Source organism: Patagioenas fasciata, chromosome 6, assembly GCF_037038585.1.
Source record: "Patagioenas fasciata isolate bPatFas1 chromosome 6, bPatFas1.hap1, whole genome shotgun sequence".
NCBI classification, from domain to species: Eukaryota; Metazoa; Chordata; class Aves; order Columbiformes; family Columbidae; genus Patagioenas; species Patagioenas fasciata.
The window spans coordinates 23,205,861-23,217,882 of NC_092525.1; the positions used below are offsets into that span (position 1 = coordinate 23,205,861).

Genomic DNA, 12,022 nt, shown 5'->3' on the forward strand with positions numbered 1-12,022 from the left:
GAGACAGCATGGTTCAACAGCATCTTCTCTCATAGCCTCTTATTTCAGTTTCTTTATAACATGGGAATAACAACATTTTCACACTTACTGTGAAGTATTAATATTTAGTGTACTGTACACATACAGCTCACCTTTTTGCAGAGCTAAGTTCAAGTGGTTGGAGAACGTTAATTTCCTAGATTTTTCTTAAAATTTCTTCCATTTGCATCTGTGTAGTTCAATGCAGAAAAAAATGAAATTACCCTATTTCCACAACTTGTTCTGTGGCAGCTGCCAGAAGACCAGTACGCTGGCTATATATGCATGTTACTTGTTTCCTGTTAAAAGTTTACTTCAATAAACATCATAAAATAAAACAAAGATTTGATGGGTAGTCAAGTTTATATCAGTATGTTTCCTTTAACTTGCACTTGAACAAGCATTCTGTGTTTGTTTGCAAACAGTAATGCCCCTCTCCACTTTTTTTTTTCTTCCCTCAATGAACATGAATATTAAACATAATTACCAACTTCTGCGGAAACCTTTGTGGATTCAGGCTATTCCAGCCAGTCTGCTTGGGCCACACTCTTGAGTCTCTCTATGGGGAGACACATCCAGTTCTCTGAGAGCTTACTCAGTCTTCAAAACCAAATCAGTGCTTTCCTAGCAATTTTCTTACGTGCTGAAAACCCATGGACTGTTTTTGGATCTTCAGTGGTTTTCTTACTTCTTTGAAATGAAATTGGTACTCTTGGATTATGTACATTACCAATACTTTTACCAGCTTTTCAGGTGCAACTTCTGATCCCTTTCTTTGATTTACTTACCAAATGTAAGTTCCTTGCTCTGTGCAATACCAAAACTAGTTTCTTCAGGGAGTTTATATTAACATGCTTGCTGAATGGGAGGGGGTTCTGATCCTGAAACTTTCATAGATGACAAGGAATAGATATTGAGCAGTGCTTCTATCTGATTATATGTTGATATTGGAGTTAATGGTCTTGTAAAGCACTTTGAGAGGGATGTCTCAGTCTTGTACAATTCGCTAAAAGCAAGAGGAAACTTATGTTCAATCACCCAAGTCTATGCTCGTAGCACTTATTGAGGCAGTTCTGAAGGGCTTCTTTGGGCACTTCTTTCTATCTCATTACTTCATTGGCAAGTATGGGGAAATAGAAGGACTGAGGTTCCCTGCATCCCTGTGATCTGGGGAGTTCTGTTGTCTTTTTCAGAATATAATAGGAAGGAAAGATTTCTTTTTCACATATGTATTCAACAACAGTAAATGTTCCAATAAAATTGAAAGTTTTAGCTGTATTATCCATAAACCAGTTCTCATCACCATCCTTTCTTCTTCAGCTCTGGAGTTCTCTTTCCTCTTAAGTTTTCTTTTGTCTCTCTTTGCATGACGTAGCCTCCTGGCCTTAGTATTTATAGGTATGCTGTTCCCATCTGTTCTTTTTTCTTTGGTTTGCATCTATTTTATGAAGTTCCGCTTTATAAATTTTCACAGATTTTTATTGCCACCTTAGGTTGTGGGGTTGTTTTTTTTGTTTGTTTGGTTGGTTTTTTTTCTTTTTTTTTCCCCCCCCCCCTCCTCTTCTACCTTATGAGAGAAAAATAGCTCTCATATACATCTCCCTAACATTTCCTACCTTAATTTTAAATTAACCTGTACAAGACCTGTCCACTTTGTCACTGTCGAGGGTTTGGATTGCAGGGTGACAATAAAACCCTGGCAGAAGTACTGTTAACCTCCTCTCTCCCCCACTTCCCCCTTTTGCCCCTCCCTCTCCCCCGCTCAGGACAGGTGATTGGGAGGGAAAGAATGACAGAGAGAAGAGAGCTGGAAAAATTAAAGATGTTTTACTAATGCTACTAATAAGAATAGAGAAAATAACACAAAATATACAAAACCAATCTTGAAAGTCTCAGCAACTGCAGAGCCAGCACCCAAAGTCCTGGATTAAACTCTGCAGGCAACCAGAGCTGGATTCAGCCTCTCACTAGGCCTCAGTTCACAGGGACGACTAACAAGGTCCTCTCCTAATGTCGGCTATAAGGAAAAAGAGAAAAAGAATGAGATCCTCGTGATCTCCCACTTTTATATGAAGTATTCACGTGAATGGAATGTTATACACCATTGGTCAGTTTCTTGGTCACTTGTTTCTCGTTGTCCCTCTCGTGAGATGTCCATCTATGCTTATCAATAAGTTTGCATTCCATTGCTATGTTTTACCAAAACATGTATCTGGTTCTCCAGGAAAATGCAGCTAATATGAAGGCTTTAGCTGACAGGCAAAATTCACTGAAAGAGAAACTTGTTTTTTTAAAAAACCAGGACAGTCACTTGATTCAACCCTTTTGAAAATTCCCAGCGTGTGCCAGAAGCCACTCACTTTGCCAGAATCCAGGTGCTTTTCCTAGTATCCAACTTTACAAATGACCTTAACAATTAGCCTAGAACAGAGTAGGCATACATGAAGTTGTATGGACATTACAAGGTGTTATTGTACAGCAAATATCTTCAAGTTGACATGATCCTTGATGCACTCATACCTGCTGTAAGTACAACATGATAACACTTAGGCTTCTCTTTTTCTCCAATTTTTTTGACTGAAAAAGACTATATTCACTATTTTTACTTTTTTTTTCCTTGAATGATAAGTATCTGCAAAACCTCTTGAATTTGCCAGAGAAAAAAAAAAATGCACCTGTTCTTGTTTTATTTAGCAAATCTTAATGTTTAAGAGCATGAATGCAGTAGCAGAATAATGTCAAGTGATTAATGAACTAAACTTGTGCCTGACTGCACCCCTGCACAGGTCATCCGGAAAGGCTGGCTGACCATCAACAACATTGGCATCATGAAAGGAGGATCCAAGGAATACTGGTTTGTTTTAACGGCAGAAAGCTTGTCCTGGTATAAAGATGATGAGGTAAGGAACAAACAACTTTTTTCCAACTGAGAAAAAAAACCCAGTATTTTTTCAGTCTTCTAATAACAGCTTAAAATATTAAATCAGCTTATACACACTTGAAGTGAAAGAATGTTTTAAGGTTTTTACCTGTGTCCTTTAAAATTTCTGCTTTTCATTCATGGAGAATGCTGACCCTGTAAGACTTCTGTTGAAATGTTGATACATAAATACAGGGTGTTCTATGGAGTGTTTTTGTTTACATTTTTCCTCTCTTCCTGTGATTTCCATACATGGGTTAAAATACAAACCAAAAACAAAACACAAAAAACCAACCCCCAAACCAGGAATATTCTGGTGGTATGCTTGTTTGGACCACACTTGGACATGTACTATTAGTTGATCATGAATTGTCCAGGTAATGTTACTTCTGAAAGTAGTTGTTCTCTGGCCTCATACTCTGAGAGGATGAAAAGCCTGTCTGCAGGGTTCTGTAGCTGGTTAGTATGGGTTTTCGAATTTGCTACTGAAAATCCGAAAACTGTGCCCTTCTAAGAAACGTCGCTACTGATCAGTAAATCTGAGGTGAGTAATAAGAGAACTGGAAAAAGCATTTCTATGATAAACAGGACATCCAGGTTGCTCACTTTATTGAATATGTTGTTTAGGCAGCTTTGGGAACCAAAGTTGTGCTTGTCTGTTCCATTTAATTATTTTTTCCTTCAGTGTTGGTAATGATATTCTCTACCCAAAACTCAACAGCAGTTCTGTGAACTTTTGAAGGTTAAAATAGGAGTATTATGTGCATGATCAACTTTACAGTAAAGGCCCTGTGTTTTTTTAAAGTTTCATAGAAAAATTGGTCTACATTTAAAAACAAAACACCTGTTATTATCCGATTTTTATTTTTAAATCTTTTCAGCAAAAAATTAGTGATTTTTAGGGTGAACGAGTTCACTGGATGGAAGAGGCAGTGGTAAAGAGAGAGTCTGAGATGAGCTCTAAAACATTGCTCAATCTTTCTAGCTTATTCTAAGTAATAAAACACTGGCTTACTGCAACAAAACAGGTAGGTGGTTACTGGGAGCTATGCAGACAACTCATAACATGTTTAACCAACTTAGTTTTTACTGCAGTGGATTTTCTAGAAGCACTGGGGAGAAGTCCTGCAGTGCATGGATGTAAGGCAGAGCTCTGTCAAGTCCTGCAAATCCAGAAAGTAGTACTTACCAGAGGCAGTTGCTTCAGAAATACTCCTGATGGTGGAAACTGCGCTGGTCAGTAGTGGCTTTTTCATGAGTAAGTAGCCATTTTGGGCTAGATTTTAAGACTGAGGGACAGATTAGGTTAATCTTGAAGATTTTGCCCCTTGTCCTTTTATTTAAGTTTTAAAGGGAGTCAAATGTATTTTCTCTCACAGGAAAATGAGTGCATGCCATCTGAGGGGAGGACCCAAGCGCTAGGTGTCAAGAGGAGGAGTTTTATTCTCAGATTATTGAAATATAACTTGTCTTTATGCAAAGATATGAAAATGAATTTTAAAAAAATGCAAATATGCCTTGATGAATTTGAAAATTGGAAGCAGTCTGGTTTTTTTTAATCTACCTTGAAACTACTAGGACATACTGCCTTGAATTAGGTGCAGTTAACCATAACTAAAATAAGTGATGAAGTGAGATTAACACCCCTTGCTATGTTCCATCTCAAGCACTTGGAGATGTGTCTAATATGTGACATGGCGATTTTGGAGGTAGTTTCGGTGTTGCTTTTTTGAGTCTGATCTTTATTTAGTGTGAAGTATAAAAATTCCTGAAAATACTTACGGAATGCCTTCTGCTATGCAATTTTAAGAAGAGATTGTTAGTCTGCTAGAGAGAGTCACCTGGCAATCTCAGATTAGTACATGGAGAGAACTGTCTGCTTTCTGTATGCATGTTTTAAAATTGTCTCTCTATTGCCAAACAGTTATGTTTTGAGAGTCATGAAAATATCAGTAGTTCATTCAGGCCAATATGGAAGATAACTCAGGAATTTCTTAGACTGGTAAAAGAAGATAACAGCATGGGATTCTATGCTTTGCTGATGGAAGAAGTCCCTACTTAAGTACAGACTTGCTGTATAATGTGATTTTTTTTCTGGGCCTTTCTCAGTAAAAAATTACTAAAGTCTCTTTTAGATACATTCTGAAGATGGTCAAAGCCATAGCTTGACCACTTGGTTAAGCAAAATACCAGTGACTTTCTGTTTCGGAAACAGAACTACTAGCTTCTGAAAATAGAGCAGCAAATATTTGATCTCCTGGCAGAATTCCAATTTTTATAATTACGTTTTTTCTCCTTAAAACGTTCTCCTCACTTTCAGCTTGGTTTGGTAGTTGTCACATCCTGTTCTCAGATCATTGTTGCAATGGCTGCATGGTGGTGCACTTCCACTCTAGTAAGATATAATGTCTTCAGCGATGTGTGAAGTGATATGTGTTTATGTGTCTGGACGGTGCCCGGGCACAGTGCGGCTGTGTGTGCTGTGAGGTCATAGTGGGTTCAGATCCCCCGTGCCTCCTCCTTGCACGGTAGCAAGAGCTTCTCCATCGCAGCCAGGGAAGATGCAGAAGGTCAGGTCTCACCATTATTCCCTTGCCACAGTGTTGGGTTCATTCCCTCTGTGCCTCGGCCCCTGAGTAAGTGCTGTTTTAGCAGCCTGTGTACCAGTGAGCTCTGAGAATGCACTTCACAGAGCAAGAGTGTTTGCTGGGACCTCTGGCGCTGTGTACCCCCTCTAGTGTAAACTGAGCCCATTTTCTGTAGTCTGGAATTTACCCTGAGATGAAAATCACTCTCTGAATGCAAGTGAATACTTACTTGCTAGTGCTGTTGGAAGGTTGAAAATTATTTCCATTATTTGTGAGCTGCAGCTTCTATAAGTGAAGAATCCACAGTGGAATGCATTTTGAAGCAAGTTACTTTGGCAAAAGATTTAAAAATTGGTTGTATGATATCGATGCTACGGAAGAAAAGATTCGTTTCTTGGCATAGTTTTGTTGCTTTGTAATCATAAAACAGGATTTTATTCCTGACGAGATGGGAATCAGTGCCTAAGAATGCTTTTTAGGTTTGACATTTGAACAATGTGATTAAAGCAGTTATAGTGTTGGTTATGTGAATACTAATCTCAATTAGTTTCTGATGCTGCATACAGTTCCTTGTGTTCATAAATTTGTTGTGTAATCAATACCATAACTTTATGCCTTTCCACTTGCTTAAAATCAAGCAAATAGTGTACCGCTTTAAGGTTCTTGTAAATAAGTGCAAGATTAGCACTTTCATTGACTTTACAAATAATAGTTTTCTTTCACTGAGTATTCCATATTATACTAGCTAAAGTATTATAAGGCACACTTACACAAAAAAGATTAAATCTGAGCATCTTAGCTCTCAATTGTTACTGCACTTATGTAGCACAAAAAGCTGTAAGTTTTTGTGGTAAGGTTCATATGAGAGTCAACCTGCAAATTTTAAGTTTGTGAATTAACCACTTCTGTATTAGGATAAAATGGACTTTAGGAATATGGAACACCATCCTAGCTTGTGAATCAAAAAGCTCTTTGTTGTAAACAAAGGAGGCCGTTTGTAAAGTGGTGTAGCACTTTTACAGGGCATGGTCAGACAGTGTAATGTTATATTTCTTTTTAAAACATCCAGAGATTTCACTGGCATAATTGATGTGCAACAATTGCCAAACTGGACTCTAGGATAAGAGCTTCTAAAAATATGAAATTTACATTTATTGGAAAAATCCTCTTTAGTTTTATTTCCAAATAAAATATTTCCATTCTGTTTCAGTAGGAAGGGGCAGTGCTATCGCAATTGTGTGAGAGATGCAGTGTGTATTATAATTTCACAGTTTATTTCCAATTGTAAAATTATGTGTGATTTGGGACAGAGATATGAAAATAAGTGAAGAGGTGAGAGAGTGGAAAAGGGAGAAGTTACTCTTAAGTCTGACATTGTGTATGTTTATAGAATTAACTTGCCACACAATAGGCTGCTATTGGTTTCTGAGCCTAACAGGACTGTTAGTGATTTTTATACCAACAATAATAATGCAAGTTTCTCAAGTTATGCCTGAGAAGTAAATGGGAGGACAAAATGTACAATGGTGCTGCAAAGCTGCGTATAAATAAAACTTAGTGAGTTAATGAGAACAACTAGGAAAAGAGTACTATAGGAAGCACAGTAAAAATTTCAGCAGTGGGTTTTATTGTATTTTATCGGCAGTGTTGGTTTGACTCTAGGTGGGTTGCAGTACGCGGCTTGGTTACTGACCGGCCATCTGAGGTCCAGAGTGACTCTTGGCTGGAGCTGTTGGTGCAGATGCTCTGGGGTGTCAGAGCAGTTTCCCACTGGCGGCTGTCCCTCAGGCTGGGTTGTCATGCGACTGCCTGTCTGTGCCTGCTGTACAGGTGAGAGGATGTTCTGCACAGCAAGTGTAGACAGGCAGACACATGACAACTCCGTCCAGCCAGTCCCTTGGAGCCATCACCGCTGGTGTGCAACAGTTTGTACCGTTCCGGGTTGGGGGGCTTTGTTGGGAGGGGGAACACACATAACACAATTAAACTTTAAAACATTGGGAGCTGTAGAACAAGAACAGAACTTGATTTTATTCAGGAAAGAAGCATTTTGGTACATCGGGTATCATTGTGCTGACGTGTATTAGAGATATGATTTCAACAGACCCGTTACACCGAACATTTGGAAAAAGAAAAAGGATTGAAGCCATGGTTTATTTTATATGCAATTCATACAGGATTTTGCCTGCATATTCTACTCACACTTAGTAATTTAACCAGATGTTTTAACTCTTCTTGGAAGCACAGAAATACTGAAGTTCAAGATAAAGGATATGTTTATACAGTACATATTTTCTAGGAGCAGATAAGTACAATAATCTTGCATGTTGAAAATGAAAGTCTTTCTGCATAAATGGAGGAAACCACTTGTACATGAACCCAGTTAAAGGGAATGTACTGGAAAGAGAATTGGTTGCATTTTAGAGCTATTTTGCTAATATGTTAAAGTTGTACATTTATAATGATATTTCTTTAGTGTTTTGCTTTGCATATTATTTAAATTTAGCTTTCTCTCAAAATCTGTACTTTGTAAGAAAACAACAAAAAAAAGCTTTGTAGAGCTTCAGTAAGTTTTTTTTTCAGTTGAACATAGACTAAGCTATAGAACAAAAGCATGAAAACAGCATCATTTCACATCACAAGACATGCTGCTTTGCTGAACTTCCCTGTATGTAAAATACACATAATGACCGTAATGCAGTTTTGCAGTGACATTTGCAACATTACTGAGGTGTTGCTTCAAAAGGTTTAAAACACACTGGAATCTTGAAAGGGGGAAAGATAGTTGTATTACTTTTCTATACAGATTGAATTATTCTGTTTTGTGGTGGTGTTCTTAAACCGCCTGCTCGCTAGTGCCTCCATAGGTAAGCAACAGACTTGTGCTTTCAAACCCATCTTAAACGTAACCTGTATAGAATAGCAGCAAAATGCTTTTACGTTCCAGCCTGAAACCTGATTATAAAAGGGATTAATTTACCAAAAGCCTAAGGGTGGGAATAGTGTTGAGTTTTAAAATTAAACTAATAATAAATGAGTTTGTAATTATTCAGGTGTGCTAGCTCTAATCCTTATTTTGCCATAAAGAAAAAGATGCATTTTAGCTAATATACAAGTTAAAGTATACAAATTAAGTGTTTCAATTGGATGAATAAAATTTTCCTTGAACCTAACAAGATAGAGTAAAATGTCTTAAAAAAAATAAATAAGGCACAAAACAATGACTAGCGAATTCAGCCATGAGAAATTAATTCCTAGACATAAAACATTCTTACTTTGACTTCTTCCTATGCTTACTTACATTTTTTTGTAACTCTAAGGAAAGTTTACCCGTTTGACCACTTAAAACACAAACAAAAGTGGCAAATTAGGAGTACTTTTAAAATAAATATAAAACCCTACTTGTTTTATAGGTTTAATCACATTTAATTTCTGTATTTACTTGTTAAAGAAATCAATGATCTTTAATCTAGGAGAAAATTAGGTCTCAGTTTCTATGTTGTGGATCCTTTTTGAAGTAGTGAAGAATTGTACAATAATATTTGCTGGTAGCCCATAGTGTAGAAGGATTAGAAGAGCAAAAGTATGCATTTTAATTAATAGGTTTTCTATTAACAACTATTAGGGAATTAAGGGGAGTAAAAGTTTTAAGTGGAACGATTGTACGGTCTTTCTGATAACTGTACACGAGGAGAATTCATCAAAGAATCAGCAAAGAGCTTTACATATTGAACTGAGGCAAAATTATTTTTGCATTCAATTAATTCATCGAGTGCTACTAACAACTGGATAGTTATCTCCACTTGATTATTACTTGAAAACTGATTTTCCTTGAAATTAGAGGCGATTTGCTAAAAGGCCTTAATACTTTGTGTATTGTTCCTGGTTGATTCATTGATTCAGTGAAGAGCTCAAGAATATTTTAGAATGCTCGTAACAAAAAAAAAAAATAATCTCCTGATTGCCAATATGATATTTGCAGAAACCTATATTAAGGATCTAACTGTAAATATTGGTAGCTTGGAAACTAAGTTGAGAATTGTATTCTCTTCAACTGTGATCAGGACTTTTTATTTAAAGGCAAGTTGTTATTTTTAGATATTGTTTTGCACTGCAACGTAAAATGCAGTACAGAAGTACAGTAACATTTTTCAGTAAAGTTTCATTATTAGCTGTGGCTTTTCCTGTCTTTTTGTAGGTTTAAAGCTGACCCCTAATATTATCTCAACTAGGATGATTTTTTTTTTTCTTTGAAAAGTACTGTTCAGGAAGCAAAGCGTTTTGCAAGTAAGAGTAAAGTTATGGCTAAAATAGATTATTAAAAAAAAAATACACAGATTTAGGATTTTTATCTTCCAATCTGCTTAACAGATTTTGATTAAAAGATTATGATAATTTAACATTCTATTTAGAAGTATGGAATTTTAATGCAAGTATTTTGCTATCTTGGTTGTAATATTTTCCATATAGCAACAACACTTGGGTGGTCTGCAGAAATATCTGTGGACGCACAGTGATAGTAAAGGAAGGGGGGCAAGGAGCACAGGGAGGACAGCAGTGACTTTTAGTCTTCCGAAAGTACAGATGTGTTACCCGGCACTGGTCACGGTAACACAGAAGATAACATGCAAGTTAATGACAAGGCAGAAAAATGTCAAATGACATGGGTTTTTTTTTAAAGTAACTAGTTTTTTTCACATTTGGATGCTTATTTGATCTATATTTATGTCTGTAAAGTTAAGTGACTTTCCCTCATCCCTTCTTTGATTTTTTTCCTTTTTTTTTTTAGCATTAAAGGAATAGGTTAGGAATATTTTCCTTCCTCTTCCCTATTTAATTTTGTTGAGTGTACTAAAAAAATTGATGCTCCTTAAAGATGAAAAAAAGTCCATTATATTGAAACACTCATTTAAACGTCCATACTGGCTTTAATTTGCTTTTCCTGGTTTTGTGCATTCTATGGTAATATCAGCTGTTTCATTTAGTTCTTACAACAGGCTTAAATGTTGAGATCATCCTGGTTTACAGAAGTCTCACTGTGATGTAGTATGCATTGGATCCTGCTAATTTTTTTAGTCATTGCAAAAAGGTAGTGTTGTTTGATTATTTGTTTTTTGCTTCAAGTATTTGTATACAGCTATCTTGTGTTTGCTGACATGAGTATTTAAAACCTTTTGGTTTATAACTACAGAAATCTTTTTCTGTATGATTATGACCAACTAGAATTTGTTTCAACTAAAACAGCACTGTTTTGAGAAGCAGAGAATCAATTAATTAACTTTAAAAACATTTTGATTACTGAGCCGAAGTAGATATACTTCCTTATTCATTGCTAACAATACGGGCTTTCTTTCCCTATCTGCTGCTTTGCACACTGCATTTCCCCCCCCCGCCACCTCCTTCCCGAGCCCCATGCCAAGGGGGCCTCCGAGGTCTCAGCCTTCCAGTCTAAAAATGTAGCTTTGAAGAGTCATGGGTGTATGGGAGGGGAATCACTTCCTAAATCCAGAAAGGTCATTTAAAATAAAGATTAATGCAAATAGTGGACTAGAGATAAGAGCAACACTAGTTCCATATGTTTTTGTTGTCCTTGCTTATTTAGCAAAAGTTAACACAGGCTATCTGCAACAGTATTTTCACTGAGAGCCTATTATTGGCTGGATAACAATACTTCCTTTCTTATTTCTCCATCGGAATTATAAAAAAGTAAAAGTAGCATTGCAAGTAAGCACTGGATAGGAAAAATATTTGCAAACGATCCTGTTCCCTTTGAAAGCATAACTGAGTGAGTTTCATAACAAGATTTGAAAACATTTTTCTACCGCGTAAACAAAATCTAAGTCATAAAACTTTTCAGATTTACTATGTCTAAACCAACAGTCATACGTAAAGAGAGACTGAGAAATATTAATACAAGTTTGATTCTGGTTCCATTCCTTTAATTTCTTCCTGTCTCTTCAGATTTTCTATTAATAACTACATTTAACTGTGTGTTGTAACTCTACTTAAAAGTAGAACAAGAACAAAAGTTCAGTTTACTCTTACTACAATGGATTAAAACCCCAATAATTTGATTCTAAATATAATCTTCCGTAAGATGAAGAGAGGGTGTATAACCTATAAGTCTATATGTACATTTAAAAATAATTCTTTTAGTCGAAACACATAAGCTTAGATGGGAGGCAAAGCAAAATGACAGTGCTAGTTCTTGTTTTTTGTGGGCTTTTAAGACCGCCAGTATAGGCACAGTCAAGCTAATGTGACCATCTCTCGCCATAGGACTTCTATTGATGATTAAAGCAGCAGTGAAAGAGGCAATAATAATACGCATATATATATATATATATTTAAAATTGTACAGCATCAAGGCTGTCTAAAATACAACTCACATTCTGCAAAATTGACTGATCTAATACTAGTGGCTGCATATTTATTATAATTCTTACTATAGTATAGCTATTCAAAGCCTTCCTGGCAATAAAGAGCACCGTATAGA

The 12,022-nt window shown here is 36.4% G+C and overlaps 1 protein-coding gene across 1 annotated transcript in view; it reads left to right on the top strand.

The window, feature by feature from the left end:
- The window catches only part of DNM3 (dynamin 3), a 179,175-nt gene that overhangs the window by 53,202 nt on the left and 113,951 nt on the right, over positions 1–12,022 (top strand). Inside the window, 1 exon segment of the mRNA XM_065842415.2 lies at positions 2,805–2,918. Coding sequence (XP_065698487.2) covers positions 2,805–2,918 — 114 coding nt within the window.